The 22,095-nt window shown below is 58.9% G+C and overlaps 1 protein-coding gene across 1 annotated transcript; it reads right to left on the reverse strand.

Moving 5' to 3' along the window:
• Window positions 1-2,895: 2,895 nt before the first annotated feature.
• NT5DC4 (5'-nucleotidase domain containing 4) lies at window positions 2,896-21,425 on the reverse strand (the record flags this gene model as incomplete). Its single annotated transcript, XM_079111650.1, is given in 15 exon segments — window positions 2,896-3,866; window positions 3,869-4,100; window positions 4,200-4,354; window positions 4,357-4,606; window positions 4,667-5,217; window positions 5,354-5,932; window positions 6,159-6,347; window positions 6,378-6,487; window positions 6,558-6,577; window positions 6,581-6,875; window positions 7,310-7,403; window positions 15,046-15,100; window positions 15,309-15,366; window positions 15,608-15,739; window positions 21,355-21,425. Coding segments are annotated over 15 exon segments (2,913 nt in total). The 3' UTR covers window positions 2,896-3,744.
• Window positions 21,426-22,095: the final 670 nt, after the last annotated feature.

Consider the following 22,095-nt stretch of genomic DNA (forward strand, 5'->3'; position numbering starts at 1 on the left):
GTTTTGAAAGCCAATGTCTAAATTCTCCCCTTTTCTAGACTGAATTGATATTCACGAATAATATAGTTATCTACACAATTTTAAATTATTGATTTAATGTCCTAATAAGGGAGAAATTAAAGAGTTTAATAATGATACATGTTTCCATATAAATGCCCAAGAATGACTACAGTTGAAAACCAAACCAACCCCTGCAGATCCCCAACCTCCCCTAGGGCTGATGCTCCTGCTGGTGGCCTCTGCTCTGGGCCTTGGTAGCCCCAGGCCTCTGAGCTCCTCAGCCCAGCAAGGCAGCTCCCCCCAGCTCTGCTGGGCAGGGCAGAACTCACCGCTCCCAGTCACTCACCCTCCGCCCACAGGAGAGCAAGCAGGAGGCTGGATCCAGACTGGCCTATTTTGGCTCCAAGATGGACTCGTGTGGCATCTGCAGGGACAAATACGGTGGAAATGGAGCAACTCCATCAGTGGGAAGGTGCCCAGGATTCCTCAGGTATGCAGAGTCCCCAGCCCACAGCTGCCAGGCTCCTGCCAAGGATGCTGCAAGGGGAGGAAGTGTTGACTACTGAACTGGACTCCCTCAAAAGCCAGCAGTCAAGGTCAGAGTTCTTAACTCACCTGGCCACTCGGGGGCGCCCTTTATTCCCCTTCTCCGTCTCTACTTGGGACTTCTAATAGCACAGAGGGTTATGCCTGGGACCTCCCAACCCTGCCTTGCCAATGGGAGCCCTCCAATGGGAGCCCTCCAGCCCAGCCCTTCTCAGAGAGGAAGCCACTGTAGGGCACAGAAGAGTTGGACAGCCCTGAGTTCAAATCCAAGCCCTGTGGCCTTGCTGTGTGACAGCAACTGATTTCGATCCCCTCTGCACTTCGAGTTCAACAGTGGTGTAATGAGGACGATCAAACTCCCTTTGCTGGGTCGTACTGAGCAGAACCTTTGAAGAGTACCAGCCCAACGCCCAATCTATGGTCCCCTCTTGAACATCTGCAGGGCAGCTGAGGAGGGCCGGGAAAGCAGGGAGGTAATCCCGAAGACCCACTCGGAAGTCCAGATCCTTGGTCCAGACTCTACGTCTCAGAAGAGAGAAGCTAGTAACTGTTGGGAGGCTGACATGCGCACGCTCCTGGGAAGCCCCTCGCTGCTCAGCCCCCAGGCCACTGGCTCCACCGTGCTGTCATAGCCACCTCTGCCTCCTGGATTTTAGCCAGGGGCATCCTTGGGTCTGGGGTGTGGGTCCAGTTGCAGCCTCTACCATACCACCTGCTGCCTGCTCTCAGAGGCCACCTGTGCCTCCCGGAGGTGAAAGCAGCAGACGCTCCTCCCTGCAACTGGCCGCATCACTACCAAGGAGACGTGCGATGTGGGATCTCCCCTGAAAGCAGGAGTGGAGCTCGGGCCTGAGGAGCGTCTCCAGCACAGGCACCTCCTGTGCTTGTTTTAGTTGCAAACAGTTTTCTGCAAGGTTTCGAAGCCCTCGTGTCTGCAAGATGGGCCTGAGGAACCTTGCAAATTCCCTGCAGGGCTGGGGACACGTGGGCTCTTCCCAGGCGGACAGTCAGGGGTGAGCAGGAAGATTCAGAGAGACTCACCAGTTCTGGGACCGCCCGAAACAGCGAGCTGAGCGGAAAGTGCAGGAAGTTGAGGCAGGTGGCAGTGTAGAGGTCCGCGTAGCCCCTCAGCTGGCTGGGGAAGAGGGCCTGGCGGAGGCCACAGCGAAACAGGCTGCCCATGGTGCCGTCGCACAGGTCCAGCTCCCGGGTGACAGGTCAAGGAAGACCCCGGTCCACTTTGACCCGCACCCTTGGCACCCAGGCACTCTCTGAGGGCGGGCACCCTGCTAGGGCCAGCCCTCTGACCTTCCTCCTGTGCCACCTGCAGAGAGGGTTCCTGCTTCAACCACGACCGCACACGTTTAGAGCTGGAGCTCCGCCCTTTGCAACAGGCCCCTCGGCTTCCCCCTCCGTGGCCTGCCTGGCCCCGGAAAGTGGCCACCCAGGACCAAACCCACAGCCCGACAACCAGGGCTTGGCCAGGGCCCCACTGCACAGCTGAGCCCTGCTTTCAGAGCCTCCTGGGTGACCAGGGGCACCTGTCTCCCCCTCTCTGCACCCCAGTTTCCTCGTTTGTGAGTCAGGGTGACTGTCCCTGCCAGTCCACCTCCCAAGGCTATGGAGTGAGCAGGTGGCTGTGCTTCCTGTCTTATGCCTGCAAAAGGCTCCACAAGGACCCTTCGCCATTGGCCCCCACTGGGCCTGGGGTTGCCAGGCAGCTTGACTCCCTTTGCCTGGGTGTGGGAATCGCCCAGTGACAGAGCAGCAAGCCCACAGGTAATGTCTTCCTCCCTTCTCTTTTCCCAGGACCCTCAGCTCACTGGTCCTAAATCACACTTTCTCAGGCCCCATCTCTGGCTGAATGCAGACTTGGATCAGAGCTGGCTAGCTAGTCACACGAAGCCGCAGTCTGGCAGGCAGGCCCTCCTAGAGAGGGGCCTGAGAAGAGGGCAGGACAGAAGGAGGAGAAGCAAGCCTGTGATCTGAGCCCTTCTCAGGAGCCAGCTGTCGTTTGCAGCACCGGCCAGCAGGGGGCGCCGGGCATCAAGGCCAGGGCAATGTTGGGGGCAATCAGACTACTGGGCTCCTGGGACCCCTCCCCTACTGGGCTCCTCCCCCTCGCTCACCACCGGGCTCTTACTCGAATCTCCTTGACGGAGTTGATGTTTCGCAGCCCACAGATGTTCCCATCCACGTGCCTGGTACAGAAATGGCCACATGGCCAGTGGAGGAGGGGCACACAGCTCCCCAGCCCCCGTGGAGGGTGAGGAAGGGGTGCAGGCTGGGGTGTGCTGGGTGTGAGTCCATGCTGGGGGGTTGGGAAAGGCCCAGAAGTCTCGTAAGGTGTGAAGTCTCAAGGGGTCAGTGGGTCCCAAATCCAACCTACCAGGGAAGCCCAGCCTGCAACATGGCTTGGTGTCCTGGGCCTTGGCTCAGACCTCACTGCAGGCCTGGGCCTGGGCGCCAGCCCTCCATCCCTCTCCCCACACCCTCCCGCACGCCCAGAGTGACCAGGGCTCACAGATACGGGTCAGCCAGGTGCACGTCCAGCCTCTCCAGCTGCTCTGACCTCACTGAAACCAGACAGGGAGCAGCAGGGCTGAGTAACAGGTGGGTCTGCCAGGGGTCTCTGCTCCCTAGCTGTAATGTCATGACCCCTTATGTCAGATAAGACTTTGCCTAGAGCAAAATAGGGACCACAAAGGCCCTGTGAGCCAGGTGACCACGCATTCAGGGAGTCAGGTGACCTTCACGAAGTCGCAGGGCAAAGACTCTCGAACAAACCCCAAACTGGCTGGGATCACAGCACCCCTCCCCCGAGGGTGACTTCAAGTACTTCCTGGGTGGGAAAGCCTGTACCTTCCACACCCCAAAGGCCTCGGGGCAGGTGGGAGGGTGGGGAAGAGGAAGGAAGTCCCAGGCGCCAGAAACCCACAGGGGTCTGGAGCAAGGAGGCGTGGATTTGAGTCCCAGCTTGGCCCCTACAACCTGTGTGACTTTGGGCAACCCGCTTCACCTCTCTGGGTCTGCTTCCTTGTTTTTAAATAGATTTACTTTCATAAACCTCAGGTGGACAAGATTCCTGGTCGCCATTAATCCACCGAGTAAAAGGGAAGGATAGTGAGGCAGGACAATGTGTGGGTGACCAGCACCCCCTGCTGGTACTGGTCCCCGTGGTTCACCCTTCTCCCGGCCTCAGATGCCCAGCTCCCAGGACAGCTCAGGAACCACCAGGCAAGTCCACCAGCCCTGCTGCTTCTTGGATTTGATAATGTCCCCAAAGATGTGGTCCCCAATATACAGGATGTCCTTCCCCACACCGCGAGCAGCTCACACACCCTGTCAGATGAGCCTGCCCCATGGAGGGAGGACACAAGCAACCCTCCTGCCCTGTGGGTGGCTGGAGACTCAGGCCCACCGAGGGCAGGCCTGCTGGGCCACGGGGCAAGCGAGGGCTGTGCCTCCAGAGTAGATGGCGCAGAATTGGGGCCCCATGTAGGTCCCCAGAGTCCTGCAGGGCAGAGGGGAGCCTCAGCCAAGGACTGCAGCCCCTAGCTGGTCAGGGAGGCCTGGGCGGGGCTGGCAGGAGCAGCCTCGGGTGAGGGAGGTAGGATGCGGTGGGGCCCTGAAGTAGTCCCCTGCCTTCAGGGGCACAGGGCAGCAGAGGGCAGTGGCCACCACAGGTTACATCTAAGAGTGGGCAGTCTCCCCTCCAGCAACCACCAGACTGTCAAGGTGGACCGGACCTTAGCACCTGCCATTACCGTGTTGACCTGTCTCAGGACTGTCCCCTTTGCAAAGAAGCAGGCTGCTGAGTATCCACCACGATCAAGTCAAAGTAGGACCTCCAGGGCCTGGGTGGGGGGCATGTGCAGGCACAGGGACACACACAGCCTGGGAAACCCGACCCCGCCATCCCCGGCTCCGCCTCGGGTAGGAAGAGACACCTGTGGGCCCAGGACCCAGAAGACCTCCACTGCCTGGCATCCCCAACCAAAGTGGGCTTCGGGGGGCCCAGGAGATGCCCGTGGAGGTGGGGTGCCGGCATGGTGGGGGTCTTAGATCAGCCTCCAGCCTCCTCACAGTGCAAGCAGAGAGACCCAGGACATGTCACTCACACATGCAGACACGCCTGTGCCCAGGGCTTGCTGGCCTTCTTCCCCTGGACCATGCACATTACCCTCACCTCACCCGCCGCACCCCAGGCCCACCCCAAACTCCCAACTGCCACCTGTGGCTGTCTAGGAAGCCGAAAGTATCCCTGCCCTCGCCCACAAGGAGGCTCCAGCAAGGTCACCGTGGGAAATGACCACTCACTTGTCTGCCCCGCTTGGAGTGGGGCTGGCCACGGGGAGGCCTGGCAGCCCTGCCCTCGCCAAGCCCACCCTAGCCCAACCCAGGATACCGACCTCACCAACCGCAAACAGGTAAGTCGTGGTGGCCTGGCAGGGACAGGCAGTGGCCAGGGCACTGAGCTCGGGCTGGGCCTGGGGGCCCTCACCCCACTGTCCCCCTCCGGGGCCACAGGTACAAGATGGGGCAGCTGTTCATCCCCTGAGGCCATGACAGGCCTGTCGTGGGACCTGGGTACTAGCCGGGCAGTGGGACAGCCACTCGCTCCGTGTACTTGTAGTTGCTGTTGGTCCCCAGCAGGATGGGGACTCGTGCCTGGGGCAGAGGAAACGATGCCTTTGGCCTCCCGGGTTCCCCTGGGAGCCCTTCCTAGGGTTCCAGCCCCTGGAAGCTGAGCAGCCCACCCTCCAGAGCAGGTGGGCTCCAGGCCAGGGCAGACCCCAAGCAGCACCAGGATCAGCTCCGCGTGATCTGGAGGCGGATGACCAGGGACGGGCGGCCTGCTGCCTGGAGAGGGGGTGGCAGTCACCGCCTGGCTCCGCAGTCACTCGCGTCCTTCTCCACGCACTTCTCCAGGCTCCCCAGGGTCCTCTCCTTGAGGCAGCCCTGCAGGAGGAGCCGAGCCTGCCTATCTGCGTCCTGGTGGCAGGAGGGTCTTGGGCAGCCCAGACCACAGTGCTCAGCAGGAGGAGGGTGGGAGGTGGTGGGAGGGCCCTGGAGGTTGCCCAGGAAGGCCAAGCGCAGCCGGGGCAGAGGTCCTGGGGTCCTGGACCACTCACCGCCTGGTAGACATTGTTCAAGGCTTCAGTCACATCCTGGAAGAGGCTTCGGAAGGACATGAAGAGGTTCCCATGCTGATAGCCGATGTCACAGCTAGGACAGGCCAAGAGAGGCCCGGGGTGGCTGGTAAGAGGGCCTGAAGTGGTCACCAACGCTGACACCTGAGTGGTCCCCCGCTGGGCCCATGTCCCAGCCCCCCTGAAGGGAGTCATCTGTGCCGAACACCCCGTGGGGCAGCACAGGCAGCAGGCTCAGTGCCCCTGCAGGGGGCCCTCCTCCTGAGCGCCTGGAATCCCCGGCCCCTCAGGAGGGGCCTCTGCTCCTCAGTGGGGGCCCCACTTTGGGGTTTGGCTGCTGGGCAGCAGCCATGTCCTATTGGTCACCCCAGGACTGGGCAGGGCATGGGACACACTTGGTGTAGCGGGACCAGGCAGGCACAGAGGAAGGTTCTGGGAGGGAGAGCTAGTCAGCCATGCCCCAGGGAGCCAGGCGGCCACCTGCAGGGGCCCAAGACGGGCTCCCGCCTCCCGCGGCCTCACAGGCAGGCTGAAGAACGTGCTGAGGATGTGGGAGGATGTGAGAGCGCTGAAGGTCATCCCTCTGGCTGAACTTGCTGGGGTGGAAGCTCCAGCTCTCTGCCCTGGGGAGGAGGGGGTGGGCCCTGGCTGTCCCTCACACCTCTGCACCGTCCCCACCCCTTGCCCTTACTCTGAGGAGGAAGGCGAAGCTGTGGGCAGCCACCAGCACATTCCCGTGCCCATCCACCTTCAGCAGGTCCCCATAGAGCGCATAGAACACCAGCCCCCTGGGAGAGGGGTCGGGGTTGTGGGGGGGGCCAGGCTGGCCACAGCCCCCCGCCAGGAGAGCTCCCTCACCTGGTGGGGAAGCAGGGGTCCTAGGTGTAGTGCAGGGTCTCACGTGGGTACCCGATGCAGACCAGGCGCTCCAGCAGCAACTCCAAGGCCAGCGCCTCGTAGGCCGGGGACTTGTAGGCTGCAGAGGGCCCAGCAGACCCAGCCGGTGGGAGGCTGGCTGCCTGCCCCACCTCCCCAGCCCCAGGCACCCGCGCTCCAGCCCCTCTACCCGCCAGGGTGCAGTCCACGTCGAAGCCGAAGCAGCGGACCTTCCCCAGGGCCAGGCTGCGGTTGACGGGTCCCCACTGGTGGGAACCCAGCAGAGGGGCTCGGGCACCCCTGCGGTGGAAGAAAGAAGGGGGAGCCAGGGGTCCCCCAGGCCCCAGTGTCCCATAAGCACCAAGCGTGTGGAGCAGGCCTGGGCACCTGGGCATGTCCAGATGTGTGCAGGGAGCCGGGCTGCTGCCCGCCACGCAGGGGGTGTCCACGTCCATCCTTGGGAGTGAGGAGGCACAGCTGCCAGTGCGCCAGCTTGTCACCTGGGGAGCGGGGCCACTCTGTCCAAGGTCCGGTGTCACGGGTGAAGGGCAGAGATCTTTGAGGGAGGCAAGGAGCGATGGGGACTCCTTCAGTGTGTCCACCTGGCAGGGATGACCGTGGCGCTCAGGGAGGGCCTGTCCCTATCTGTACTTAGAGGACACACTGTGCCGCTGTGTCCTGTGGGGTGTTCACAGGCCAAGGCCCCCACCAGCCCCACTCAGTGCCCATCTCACCTCTGGTGCCAGTTCTGCATCAGGTCTTGAGAGGCCAGGCCCTCGGACCCCTGGCTGGGTTCCTGCGGCTCCCCCAACCGCAGCGGACATGGCCCTGGAGCAAGGAGGAGGCAGCGGTCTCTCCCAGGGCGCCCCGCACACTTGCAGGGCCCAGCTGCTGCCCTCTGCCTCTCCCTCAGAGACCTCGGAACCCACTGACCAGATGGCCCCTATCTGGGCTCCCAGCACCCGACCCTCCTTGGAGGGAGGAGCCAGCAGATGCGCAGGCATCTCCTCCCCTGTTCAGGAGAGTGCAGTGAGGACCAAGGACCGACAGCTGTCTGCGCTGGGCCACCTGCCTGTCTGGGGCTCAGGCCTGCAGGGGCCTCAGCAGCCTGGAAAGTCGAGGCGTCTTATAAACAAGGCGAGTGGAGGAGCAAGGAGGCAGGGCCAGTGGTCCTTCATGCCCTCAGAAGAGCCCTCCTGTGGCTGTCCACCCGTCCTAACAGTCTGGTCATGGCGTTTCCCAGCTCAAGGCCAAGGCCAATTCAGAAGAAATCCTTCTAGAAACAGGCGGAGAGCTGTGGAAGTGCCACGTGACTGCTATCGCCGCATCAGAGGACGCAGGGCCAGAGGAGGGGCCACGGAGCAGAGCCATGGGGACGGCCAGGCAGGTCGCAAACAGCCCGCGGCCCCTCAGCACCGCTGGACAACAAAGCAGCGGCTTCCCCTCCAGCCGCCTGCCTCCAGAGGCTTAGATGAGGCGGCCTGCCTTTGAGTGGGCAGCTGGCGGAGCACAGGGAGGCCCGACATCTGCAAATGGACGAAGGTCGGGGGTGTTTACAGGGGGGCTCCTCCCTGGCAGCGACAGGAAGCAACAGCTAGGCTGCGGACGGTACGGAGGCAGGAGGCCGGGTCCTCGCTGCAGAGGCCAGCATGGGCAGACTTGGGGATGCACGGAGGGACGGGCAGATGGACGGACAGCTGGCAGGCTATCTGTGGTAAGCTTCCCTGAGGAGAATCAAGCTGCAGAAGTCAGAAGGCTGGGGAGTCCTTTCCACCCATGACTCCGGGCCGCCGCCCACCCCCTCGTTCCCCTTTGGGAGCTTTGCCACGCTGTGCAGTCCCCTTCACGTCTGAAAAGAGAAAGAAGAGGGACGTGTGGCCACAGGTCACCCAGAAGTCCCGGGCCCCCACTGAGGCAACACAGCAGGGGTACAAAGTGCCCCTGCTTCTCCTATCTCTGGACTTGGGGTCTCCCTGGGACCCGCCGTGCACCTGAGGGCAAGGCAGCCATGCACGAATGCTCAGGTACACGCCGTCCCTCCATGTTCCTCAAGTTGCTTCTCCAGGGACACCCCGGCCATCTCCTAGGGTGGACAGGACACTGTGGGGGTGGGAAGGGCACCATGCTGGGGCCCTGGTGTGACCGGTACCGCTGGAGTAGCCGGCACCCGGCCACCCACACCCTATCGCCCATCCGTTGCTGTGGCTGAGTCTCCACTGAGTCTTCGCTGGCACCGTCTCTGCTGCCATCTCAGAATAGGGCCGCTCGTCCAGATGCAGAGTCCCTGGCATAACTGAGGGTGGCTGGGGAGGACCCTGAGCTGTCACAAGGCCATCCCTGGCCCCTGAGCCACCACCACAGGGCTCGCTGCCTTCCATGCTCACCGGAGTCAGCAGGACTGAGCCCAGGCAGGTGCGGGGACTTCACCAACAAGGCAAGACCTCCCCTGCCCACGTCCCTCACAAAAGTCCCTTGACTCTTCAGGGTCATGAAAGACAGAGCAAGGCTGAATCAAAGGAGGCTGTGAGCCGTGACAACCGAGGGCAGCCCACGGGCCCTGGCTCCTGGGCGGGCACACCCAGGGCACAGGAGGCCACCAGGGGCTCTGCAAATAGGGCAGGAATGGCACGCAGGGCAGGCCAGGGAACCATCCCCCAGGAACCCACCACTGCAGCAATGTGAGAAGACGTCCCTGTTCTTGGGACATGCTCACCAAGGGACTGAGGCGAAGGTCACCATGCGTGTCACTGACCTTCAGGAATCACGATCATGCACATACACATGCGTGCACACGTACGTGTGTGCGCGCGCCGGCTGGGGGCAAATGCTAAAACAGGACAAAACGTCAGCAGCGGGAAACCTTGGTCGAGGACAGAAGGATGTTCTCTGTGTGGTTTTCAATTGTGACTTTTCATAACTGAACACCTTTCCAGCTGTGGACACTCTTAAGGAAGGTCTGTGCTCCAGGACACCCCCTGCCCCACCCCACCTCTGAGCTCCTGGCGCAGCACCTGTCCCCGTAGGGGCAGGAGGACGCAGGCCAGCTGGGCATTCCCTCAACTCCGCAGGGACTGCGCCTGAGAAGCGTCGAGGTCCAGCGCTGCTGGCTGCCTGCACTCGCAGAGGTCCCCAGGTCAGGGAGCCTGCGGGGGCACAGCTGTCACCCCCGTTCGTCACTCCAGCTCCTCCATGGCACCGAGCAATGGGGACCTTATCCTGGGGCTGGAGGGGGCTTCTAGCCCCTTGAGCTCGGAGAACCGGGAGCATCCCTGGGGAACCAGTTCCTCAGCTTCCTGACACAAGAGTATAGGGACACTGAGCGGGGGACCTGAGCAGTCCACCGGGAAGTCCCCAGAGGAGCGTCTGGATGAGGTTTTCAGGAAGTGTAGGCGTCTCATAACCAGCGAATTCAGGGCTGAGAGGCAGAAAGGACCCGGCCCGCAGGGGACAGCTAAGCATGGGCTTGCTTCTGGGGCAGTGGCCAGACCCTCAGACCCAGTGGTGGACCCCTGGCTGGGGTCCTGGTCTCAGCTGTCTTCCCCTCTAACGGCCACATTCCCAAGTGCAGGCTCTGGGAAGGATGGAGGGGGCGGCCCAGGGTGACCAGAGGTGAACTCTACTAGCTGGGAGGGCCTGGACCCAGTTAGGCCCTGGGCACCTGTCCAGGAAACAACCCTGCCCGCCCGGGGCGAGGTTGCCCCCTCCTTGGGCAGGGTGGGCCGCGGTGGGACAGATCTAGGCGGGAGGTCAGGAGACACCGGGAGCTGGCCGCTCACGACGTGGCTTCCGTGCACGTGAGGCGGGGCGTGGTGCCCGTGCGTGTGAGCAGACCCGGGGTGCGTCTGCACGTGTGGGCCCGCCGTGGGGGGGTGCCCGGAGGCACGCTGGCCTGGGTGGGCAGAGGGCGTTCCGATCACTGACCCTGCTCGGCTGGACCCCAAGGGCCTGCCCCTTTGCTGAGGGGTGGGATGAACAGGGGACAGGATGCCACTCACACGGCCTATGCCAACCGTCCCAGGAGAGCACAGGTGAGGGCCGGAGGACAGGGCTGCCCCACAGACCATCACCCCAGGCTGTCTGGGGCCCTCTTTTGGGTGAAATTGGCCCCTGAGGCCTGGGGCCTCCTTTGCCCCTGGCTGTGAATCAGGGCAGCCCATGGCCAGCAGCTATTCCATCCAGACTGGCAGCCTGGGGGCCTCAGGACCAGCCTGAGGGCATCAGACGGAGGCTGGGAGGTAGCGTGTCTTGACCAGGAGGAATGTGTCAGGCTACGGCCAGGCGGGCAGAGGGCAGGAAGCTGCAGAGAGTCCAAGGCAAGGTCTGAGCGGGAATAAAAGGCCCCAGCACACCTGCCCGGCAGCCCGGAGGTCCAGCCAGGGAGGGCTGAGGGCCAAGGCACAGATGGCCCAGGCAGTGTGGAGCCCAAAGAGTACCCAGTGTGAAGGGCAGCTGGCCAGAGCTGTTAGGTTAATCAGGACCTGGGGAGGCTGGAGAGGGAAGAGGCTGGGGTGCTGAGGACCCGGAGTCAGAGGCCACAGCCCAGAAACACCAGCAGGAGACCCCACTTCCTGAGCAGGGAGGCTGGGGCTGGGGCTGATTTGGGGTTCACAGCACTATGATCTCTGATCTGAAACTTGGATGAGAGGCGTTTCAGAATCCAGCCTTTCCTAAGTGTGAGAAGTAACGCGATTTACTGCAAGAGCACGTGATCACACCTTCAGTGGGGCCTGGGGCCACAGCCCACTGACCTTCCACAACCAGCTGGTGACAACTCACGCACACCAAGGGTCACATACAGCCAGGAAAGCACTCACGTCAGGGGGGGCAAGCGAGGTTTGCCTGGGAAGTCCCTCCTGGATTTGGACCTCAGGAAGGAGGCTGAGGGACATGGCATCAGAATCTACAGTGGCCAAAGACCCTGCAGTGGGAGGCCCTCTGGAAGAGACAGAGCAGGAGACGGGGGACAGAGCCCCACAGTGGCAAGGCTGGGGTGGGGTGGGGCAGGTAGGCCAGGAGGCACCACGCGGGGCGCAGGAGAGACAGCAGGAGGGTCGCCAGCCCCAGGAGCAGGGCAAGCCCTGCAGAAAGGCCACTTAGGAGGCCCAGATGTCCCCAGATGTGGCCACAGGGGACCGTGGGGCAAGGAGGGGCAGGAGTCAAGGGGGAGCAAAGAACAGGAAAGTGGGAGCAACCCGTGAAAGGGGCCCCTCGCAGGAGTCTCGGACAGTGGCCACAGTGACAACCAAGAAGCCCAGCAGGACCATGACTCGGGGCTTCAGTGAGGCCCAGAGGCTGAGGGTGAGCCGGCGGGTGACAGGGATGGTCTTCCTTCAAAATCAGCCCACTGGACAACCCATCAGCCCCAGAAGAGGGACAGCATCAGAATCAGCAAGGAAGAAAATGCGCCATCTGGGGGTGACCGGGGCAGGGGCAGGTCAGCAGATGCAGCCGGGCCAGCCAGGCGTGCTCCCAGGGCCCCGGGAGCCACTCGGTCATTCACATGGATCATGTGAACAGTGAGTTTTGAAAGTGCCGGTGCCAAGCTGTTTTGTCCACAGCTCTGTTCCTGTCGCAGTCCTGGTGACCTGTCCCTGACTGGCCCTTGCTCCATTGCAACTTCCCCGTCCAGCACGGAGGACGTGCCCACACCTGACCACACCCCCCATCCGGGCCAACCTGGGAAAAGACTCCAGGGACTCAGGAGAGGACAGGAGTGGCAGGAAGGGGGCTGCCCGCTCCTGGCCAGCCTTGCTAGAGGCCATGGCGTGCAGGCTCCTCTCTGTGGGGGACCTCCCGGAGGCTCGCTAGGTGCTCACGCAAACTGAACTTCTGAGAACGCTCCCTGTCTGCCGCCTGCTGACCAGCCACCCTGGGGGCCCGACTGTGTGTGACACAGGACAAACCTACCAGGGGTGGTGGAAGACGGCGGCCTGGTACAGCAGAACCCTGACTGTCATCGTCCCCAGGGGCCGAGACGCTGGCTTCGCAAGTCTTCATTGTCTCTTCGAGAGACAAGGCGTGTTTAAAGAAGCCTTGTGAAACAGCATGGCGGTGACAGCTCGGCTGGGGTGACTGTTCACAGGCTTCTCAGATTCACACTGAGCCGAAGCAGCCTGCGCCTGCCAGCCACCCTCAGAGGACCGCAGGCGCATCCCCTGGGGCTCTTGGCAGCAGGGGCTCAGCCCTGAGCAGAGATTCTAGGCCGGCAGGAGGGTGACCTGATTAAAACACAGGCTTATTCTTGGACCAGGAGTCCCAGTTAAGGCCCCTGGGCAGCCACAGCAGAGGCAGGTTCCCAGAGGTGACCGGAATGATCCTCATTTTTAAATAGAGTTGCTTATGCCTGATTATAAAAGTAGCACATCTTCATCATAGAATGTTTGCAACATGTAGAAAGTACAGAAAAGAAAATGCCAAACACAGAAAACCACTATTTTTGCTCATTTCTCTCTGGTCTTCTTTCTTTTTATACATATCGATATATTTGCCGACAGAAGGGCTGTTCGTTCACATAACGTGAGTGAAAGGAATTACAAAGTCGTAAGCTGCAGGATCCTGAATTTGTCCTATAAACTTGAACCGACACGTATCTATAGCTCAGAATCCTGTTTATTCCACTAATACTAAAATATGACGATTTTCAGTGACTCATAATATCCACCAAATGGAATGTGGCATAAAATATCCTCCCTGTCATGGGACATTTAGGGACTTTCCAGTGTTTCAAATAACTCGATGAGGCACCTCCCTGCTTCTCTTCGACTCTCTTGAGCTAGATTTCTAGAAATAGAGTTGTTTAGGGCCCTTTTCATACATTGCCACATGGCCTTCTGAGAGCTCATGGAAACTGGCATCAGGACCAGGGGGTGTGGGACACCCGGTGCCCACATGTGTCCTGACCCTGTCCTCAGGGGCAGAGCTTCTTTACCAGCTGGAGGTAGATCCAGGCCAAATGCAAAGGCGACGCGGTTAAGAGGTAAGCCGATCCTCAGAGCCATCTGGGACTCTGGGACTAAGCAGAGCAGCACCGCCTCCCAGCATCAGTCAACCCGCACACAGTTAGGCTGCTGCAACAGACAATTCCAGAAGGTCAGGGGGTCACAGCAAGGTTCCTTTCTCACCCACATTGCTCAGAAGACGTGAGTCAACTGCGACTTTTATTCCATGTCTTCTTCTGAGGCCCAGGTTGAAGGTACAGCCCAGCTCCTACCTCCATCCTCAAGGTCAAGGTCAAAGACACAGACTAGAAGCCACGCTGGCCCTGAAGGCTTCACCCTGAAAGTGGCACGCATCCCTCCACTCTCTTCCCGTTGGCCCAGTGCGTCAAGCGGAGGCACGGCAGCACGAGGAGGGACTCACGCCTCTCACGGGAGGTCCTGCGGTCCCGGGGGCCACACAGAGGGCCCTTCCTGGGCCGGGTGTGGCTCAGTGTTAGAGCGCTTGCCCAGCACACACAGGCCCCGGGCCCCACCCGCCACCAGGGGGAAGCAGAATGTTTGCTGAGCGGCCAGATAGGACCTGGGACGGAGAGCATGGCCATCCACAGCCACACAGTCAGAAACAAGGGTCGGCGCGTGCCACCACATCCTGGCACCAAGCCGGACGCCAAGGATGTTTGCCAACCAGAATCTCTCCTCCCTGGAGGACCCCTGCCCGGAAGCCTCTTGAGCCACTGTTGCAGGACATCAGCCAGGTTTGCCTTTCGTGTGAATACACTCCTTTTTAAAATGCATGAGACGTGTGTGTCTGTGAGCACACACTCACAAAAACAGGAGAGGGCCAGGCCTACGCCACGCCCGCGATCCCAGCAGGGGAGGCTGAGGCAGGAGGAGCACGGGTTCAAAGCCAGCCGTGAAACAAAGACCACAGGGTAGAGTTCGGGAACACCGGGGTAGACAGGATTTGTGATTGCAGAGGTCTCAGTGCTGTTATGGCCTGGCACACATCATGAGTCCCCAGCAGGGACAGCAGAGGTGTCTCTCAAACTCCTTGGACTACAGAATCGTTCATTTCAGATCCGTATCCTAGCCTGGGTTCGGAGGAACACACTTTGAAAAGTGAGGAGTGACCTCCGAGGTCAGCAGGCGACAGTCAGCAGACCCTCCGGGGACAGAACTTCTTAGAATAGAGGTGTTCTGATTTAGCTTTCACACCCCAAGGAGGGCCGATTTCCACCAGGAAACACCCGCCAGGCGTGCGCAACCTGCGTGTGAACTTGGCCCCCATGGGCCGGGGAGCCGAGCGGCCGTTCGGCCTGCCCCCAGCTGCCAAGTGTGGAGCCCGCTGGGGCGCGGGACTCAGGGGGCATCCGTCACATCCTCCTTCGCGCTGTTTCATTTTATTTTATTTTTTAAACCACAAGCAAACCTCCCTTTTAAAATGAATACGTCTATAGTAGACAAGACCCTTCGAGGCAGACGAAAGAGAACAGGTATCTCTTCTGTCTTGTTCACTACTGGATCCACAGTACCCATGGTGACTGCCACGTAGTAGGTGCTCACTGAACGTTTATCAGAGGAATCTGGCTGTGCCAAGGGGAAGCAGTAGACACCGAAGGAAGGAAGACCCCGACTGCAAGGCCCACGCCAGCACGAGGAGGACAGCGTGAGCTCTCAAAACCCAAGAGGAGAGCGTTTGTGTAGAGCTTTAACGCGAAGACTAAAGAGCAATGGCGTAGGAGGACGACGCCAAGAGGAGGAGGAGACAAGGCCTGGACGGGCAGAAAACGCTCACCAAAGACACGTCCGATGGAGGACTGCCATCAGACTCTGCAAAGAGCGCTTCACGCTGCCTGCGAGCAAACGGACAGCCAGTGCATAAGTGGGCAACGGGCCACCACAGACGCCCGGCCAAAGACGTCGAGCGACGGCGGGCAGGCACTTAGAGGACGCTCAGCATCGCAGGCCACGGGGGAAGCAAAGCCAGGAGGCAGGTGGCACTGGGCAACAGGGCCAGTGGACAGCCAGCTCCTGAAAGAAGACCAACAGCTCCCAGGGAGGGAGCGAGCACGGAGGTGGCGTCTTCAGACTCACGAGACGCAGGCAGATGCAGGCCCGTTCACTCCCAGGACCGAGAACGGCAAGACAAGACAGAAGAGCACAGGGAAGCCCCCGGCCACCAACGAGGGTGCGTTCCAAGGGACGCCGGGACCCAGCAGGGAGGGCCTGTAGGGCAAGCGGGCGCCACAGTCTGCCCGTAACGGAGGGGGCAAGAGTCTGCATTTGTAATTGCTATAACTGTATAAAAAACTCAGAAGAATATATAGGAAAGTAAAGACAGGATTTCAGAAGACAGAGAAGAAGCTGGACCTGGGAACGAGGCAGACTTTTCCTGGTGTCCTGGTTTGTATTTTTAAATTATGAGCCATGTAATGTAGTATCTATTCAAAATGTAATGGAAAACGACAGGGAAATTATCATATGAAGCATTATTATAACCAAAAGCAAAATTACACCCTGAACACCAGAGTCATTCCCCAGAATAAAACACATTTTAAAATCTGTATTGAGAAGCCCAAAAGCACACAGAGGACCCAAACACTTCAAAATAATTTAACATACGCACGCCTCCCCTGAGTCACTAAACTGGAGAAACAGTGGGCAATTTATTCTCATGTTACTATAGACCAAGTACAGTTTTTTGATTGTTTTTTTATTTTATTGGGGGGTAGGGAGTTGGGGTTTTTATACCAGAGATGGAACCCAGGGGCACTTAACCTCTAAGCCACATCCCCAGCACTTTTATTTTTATTTTGAGACAGGGTCTCACTGAGTTGCTTCGGTCCTTGCTGAGTTGCTGAGGCTGGCCTTGAACTTGTGATCCTCCTGCCTCAGCCTCCAGAGCCGCTGACAGGTGTGGGATGGCAGGTGTGCCCCACGGCCTGGGCTCTTTGCCAGGTCTTAATGAGAAATGAAAACGAAGGACTACATCTGTGTTAAAATGGGTTCACAGTAGAAGCGACTTCATTTTCTCTAAAGAGCCAAAGATCCTGTCCAGAATTAACCCAGGCTGGTGAAAGGGGTCTTGCTAATTGGGGAGAACTTTTTGGAATCCCCAATTCAGAGTCCCAGTGTCCACCAGCTGAGCCCTCAGGCTCACCTTCACGTCTTTTTTTGGTAGGTCCATCATCCCTCCAGTGACTGGCTCTCCCTCTACCTTCCCCTCCCAGACCTGCCCATTACCATCCACCCAGGTGGAAATCACAGGACCAGCCAGGTGCAGTGGCTCACGCCTGTAATCCCAGCTGGTCGGGAGGCCGAGGCAGGAGGATTGCAAGTTCAAGGTCAGGATGAACAACAACAAAAAAGGCCACAGCAGGGCAGAATGTAGCTCAGAGGTAGACTGCTCCTGGGTTCAATCCCCAGAGCTGGAAGGGATCCCCAGGGCTGGAGAGAAACAGACCCAGTCACTCAGCGCCTTCTGAGGGACCCCAGGGACTGGGCATCTGAAGACAGAGCAGAGTGGGGGTCAGCAGGGGACCAGCATGTCTGGGCTGGCTCTGCTCCCAGCTGCCGGTGAGGGCAGGGGCGAGGGAGGCCAGGACAGGCCAGGTGGGCCTGCTGCTGGGATAAGCGTCCACGGAGGAGCTGGGCAACCACCGAGGTAGCCCACAACAGAAGGGTGTGCACAGCGGGCCCGGGGAGCTGGGGACGTGGGTCCTGTGGTCACCGATGCCGCCCTGGTCACTGCAGAGCCAGAGGTCAGTCCAGACATGCGGGTCTCTAGCAACGTGAGCTCTGCCACTGCAGCCCAGCCGCAGGCATGGCTGCACGTCTGTTCCATTTCCCTGGAATGTGTCGGCAGGGGCCACTCTTCCCTGGCTCCCGCCCCACTCCACACAGCAAGGTCCAGCAGAGTCCACGGCCTCTGAGCTGGAACAGGGAGTTCACCAGCGGAAGGTAAGTGTGTGCTGGACGCTCGGACGACAAAACACCTTCTCTGCAGCCCAGGGCAGAGGCAGACCTCCAAACCACCCCCGAAAATGCGGCTTGAATCCATCAGGGGTGTTTTAGGTGTTCAGAAGATACCGTGCACGTTGTTTAGTTCGAGCAGCACTTCCTTGATCGCAGCCGTGTGTGGGGTCCCACCGAGGCTCAGCGCCCGGGAACAGTCACAGCGGGACGGACGTGGAGAACCCTGGGGGCAGTCACCAGTCGCTGTGACATTTCGCATAGCAAATCTCTTGCCCAGCCTCACTGGGGTCTGCAGCTCCACCCACAAGGCACATGGACTTGGCAGGAAGCAGCCCCCGGGAGGACGCCCAACCCAGTGAGCAATGTCCCCCCCTTACACAGCAAGAGGGACACTCACGGGGACGCAGCCCTGTGGAGTCCCAATGCCCAGGAGAAGACGTTCCCAAGAAGTCACCGTCTGTTCTCTTGTCAGCTGTCATGACAAGAAGGCAGAGCTCTGCGTGTGTGAAAAGGGACTGGTCTCCAATCTACCCTCAGAGCACAGGGCAGCCATTGTGCGCATGGAAAACACGCGGGACACGTTTTGGTCCTTCTCGGTGGACACACGGCAGGGACAAACTCATGAGCATAACAACTGAGTTTCCTCACTGCCCCCCAAGGAAGAAAAGGGCCCTCGGGGGGCCTGAGCAGGACGGAGAACCCAGCAAGAGGGAGGGAGGTTCTGGAGGCAGCGACGGCGGCGCGGCCGAGATTCGGCAGAGTGGCGTAGCAGGGGCCACCTGCACTGCTTGGCCACCCAGCAGCGGGACAGCCTCTCAGGAGTCAGGATTTACTTCACCTCCATCTCCCTCGCAGGGAAGGTGTGGACACACGGCCCTGCCCATCCCATACGCTCCCCCAGGGCCTCCGCCCCCAGGGTGGCAGCAGAGGGTCCTTGCAGCCGGCCTGGGGGTTGAGTGTTGGTGTGGCACACTGCGGGCTGCAGCCCCAGTGCCACGCTGTCCTAACAGGCCACCTCTGCAACAGGGCGTGGGCAGTCTTGCCTGCACGGCCTGCAGGCTGTGAGCCAGCCCGAGTCTGTGGGCACCCCGGCTGCCCGGCAGGAAACTCCTGCCTACAGGCCGCGCCTGACCATGCACCTGGGCGCACCCCGCCCGGTGCTCTCGGGGACCCTCACAGAGGCCCAGCGCCACCGAGGCCAGTTCAGGACCAGGCTTAGGTTTCCTCTGGACATGTCACTGGGCTCAGGCGAGAGCACAGAAGCCGGGTTTTATTCAGGTTCTGTACAATGTGCATCTGGGCCGTCGAAATGCTGGGAAGGAGACTTGCCCGGCTGTTCCCAGGGCTGCCCCTGAGAAAGGAAAAGGACAGAGAGAGGAGGACTTTTTGTCTCCTCTCTTTTTTCTCTGAATTCTTTTTAACCATATTCATGTATTATTTTTAAATGTTTTCAAAGTTTAAAAATACTTATTTAAAAAAAGAAATGCAATATGTCTACAAATACATCAGTGTCTCCATAAAAGATAAAGTAAAATATTCATTTTGGCAAAAAGTAGAGCCTTTTGAAGAAGCAGGTGGTGAGGAATTGGTAGTGTGCTAACATCAGCTGAGAATCCTAATCTGGTGAGCTGTGAGGATCACACGCATGGCTTTTTGTGGGTTTTTTTTTTTTTCTTTATGTGGCATGTCTTGAGGTGGTTTTATAATACTTGTGCAATAGATGATTATTTTTAAGTAATCTTAAACAGCCAGCAGAAGAAGTCCTCTGCTCTGCTCTTCAGCAGACTTAAGACAAGGCAAAGATGAGGTGGGAAAAGCCCTGGTTACCAGGAAGAGGCAGGAAAGAGAAAACCCAGCCCATTCTTAGACCTCCAGTCGCCTTGAGAGTCACTGCCATTGGGCTAAAATGATCATCTGTTGCAAGGACAAATGTAAGAGAGCCATTTAACAATCGTGCAGCCTGGGCAACTTAGCAAGACCCAATCTCAAAATGAAAAGGGTTGGAGATGGCATTTATTGATAGAGCACCCCAGTTCAGCCCCCAGCACCATAAAAACAAAACCCAAAAACTGTGGTATGTCCATACAATGGAATGCTATTCACCAATAAAAAGGAAAATACTCAGTACCCCTGGGTTTAATCTCCAGTGAAAGAAAGAGAGGGAGAGAGAGAGAGAAGAAAAGGAAGAGGGAGAAGGAAGAAGAGGGGCGAGCAGAGAGGGACAAAGGAGCAGCAGGGCACTTGGGGCCAATGACACTTTATCTTGATTGTGCTGAGGTCTACCCTGGTGTGTGTATTTGCCTGACTCTTCATTGTGTAGTTAAAATGGAAGCATTTTATTGTCTGCAAAGTATACCTCAATAAAGTTGATGTTAAAAAATAAATGGAAGAGAGCATATTGGCCAAATTGTATTGTTATATTGTGTGCCTGTACAAATATGTAACAACAAATCCCATCATCAGGTACAGCAATACTGCTCCAATAAAAGAGTGTGGAAAGGAAAAATCAGTAAATAACCGGAGGACGGGCTTTGAGTGGGAACCCCGTGTCAGGTCTGGGGGCCTGCGTGCTTGCTGGCACTAACGAGTGGCGGACGTGTATGGTCCCTCTTTGGACCAAAGGATTCGGGACTTGACTAGACTGTCCAAGCTTCCATCCATCTCCCCACATCCTTGATGCAGGCACCAAAGGAGGTCAGCCCAGCTGAGCAGGAGATGTCACCTTCCTCTCTCAGTCCCCTCTGCAGGTCCCAGGCAGCTCAGGAGAGAAGCCCATGCCTGGCATGGAGCCTGGTCATCAGAGAGTCGGCTGCGGGGGCTCCAGGGTCCCATTGCTTCAGAATTCACTGTTCGTCCCTACAGCGAGACAGCAGGCAATATCCTGAAAGGCTGACCACCCTGTGCAGAGAAAGCCCACCAAAAGCAGAGTCCCGGCCGGACCCCTGCTCTGGGTGCGGAGAGAGAGGCCAGTGAGGCCCTGGCTGTCCTCCACTCACGGCCTCCCTCTTCACCCTGGGGCAGCAGTGGAGAGGGAAGCCAGACCCTCTGTGCCACTGCGGCAAAGACAGGGCAGCCCAAGCCCACCCCATCCTCACGACTTCAGAAGGACGAGAGGCCGTGAGGGGTGGGAAGGTGGCACAGAACACAACCTGGGGCAAAGTGAGAGGAGTCCAGGGGAGGCTTACAGGGAGCTCCAGCTCCTGCCAGCTGCTGGCGGCCAGAGTGCTTCCTAAGGGGTGGGCTCTGGGCTGCAGGTGGGGTGCCATGTTTGTCCAGGGGCTTGAAAACAGCAAGGGGAGCTGAGCATGGCGGCACACGCCTGTGTCCGGCAGCTCAGGAGGCTGAGGCAGGAGGGTCTCAAGTTCAAAGCAGCCTCAGCAACTTAGCGAGGCCCTCAGCAACTCAGTGAGACCCTGTCTCTAAGTAAAATTAAAAAGTGGGGCTAGGGATGTGGCTCAGTGGTGAAGCCCCCTGCCTTCCATCCCCAGCCTCAAAACTGAAAAACAAACCAGCAAAGGCGCTTGGAGAGAAGCCTCGGAATCTCCCAGGTGGGCGCGGGCTGCCGCTGGGCCAGAGGAAGTGAGTAGGTGCTGGCGGGTCAGAGCGTCGCTGCCTGTGTCTGCGCTCGACCCTCGACCCTCAACCCTCAACCCAACCCTCACAGGGACATCAAAGACAAGGAGACAAGAAGCACATTCCAGACTCAACCCTACATCACTGGGAAAAGCACTTTAAAGAAACGATCCGCCTGCCTTGCTGGAGTTGGCTGTGACTGGCAGGTCTCTGCGACCTGCCACGGTGTCCCCGTCCCCAGCCCTTTCATTTCCAGTCCCCCCGCCTGCTCGCAGCAGCTGTTCAGGTCTAACCTGGCCGTTGGCTCACGCTTTGGTCTGTGGAGCTGAGCTGATGGTCGGTCAGCATCTTCCTGTGTCGTCATGAAGTCGTCATTCGTAGAAGCGCCTGAATTTGCGGATCCGACGGCTCGCCCAGGAGAACCAGGGCCTGTCGGCCTCCCACAGACACCCAGCCCCATCCCAGCAGGACAGAGGCCGCAGAGGGAGAAGCCAGGGCTGCTCCAAGGCCCAGAACCCAGACCACAGAGGCCCGAGAGGGCTGGCAACACAGCGCTCTCAGGCTTCTTCCTTTGAGATTTCAGAGGAACATTCTTCTCTTATCACAAACAGCATCTTTTGGAAATTTTCAAAAGTGCAGAAAAATACACAGAAAAAAATAGTCCTACCAGCCAGGTGGCGTCCTTACCTGGGGCTCCTACTCTACTCACCTGAAGACACTCTGTCTTTCTTTCCTCATACAAAACGTGATGCTATTACAATGTTTCATGATTTGTTTTTCCTCTTCTGAATAAATTGCAAGCATTCTTCCAAGGCAGATGTCCCTCACGCCACTGTGACGTCATCGTGAATGACCACGTGGTATCCACTGAGTGGACGTGGGACCAATCCCTGATTATCGGGCACTTGTGTTTCCCCAGCCGTTCTGGGTCACAACGCCACACTGATCTCTCCTGTAGCATTTGGTCTGGCTTTTTGGGTTTTGTTTGTTATTGTTTTTCACTTTTCATGATTATTTAAGCTTTAAGGCTATGA

The sequence above is a fragment of the Sciurus vulgaris genome (assembly GCF_902686455.1).
Source record: "Sciurus vulgaris genome assembly, chromosome: 14".
In the NCBI taxonomy this organism is placed as follows: domain Eukaryota; kingdom Metazoa; phylum Chordata; class Mammalia; order Rodentia; family Sciuridae; genus Sciurus; species Sciurus vulgaris.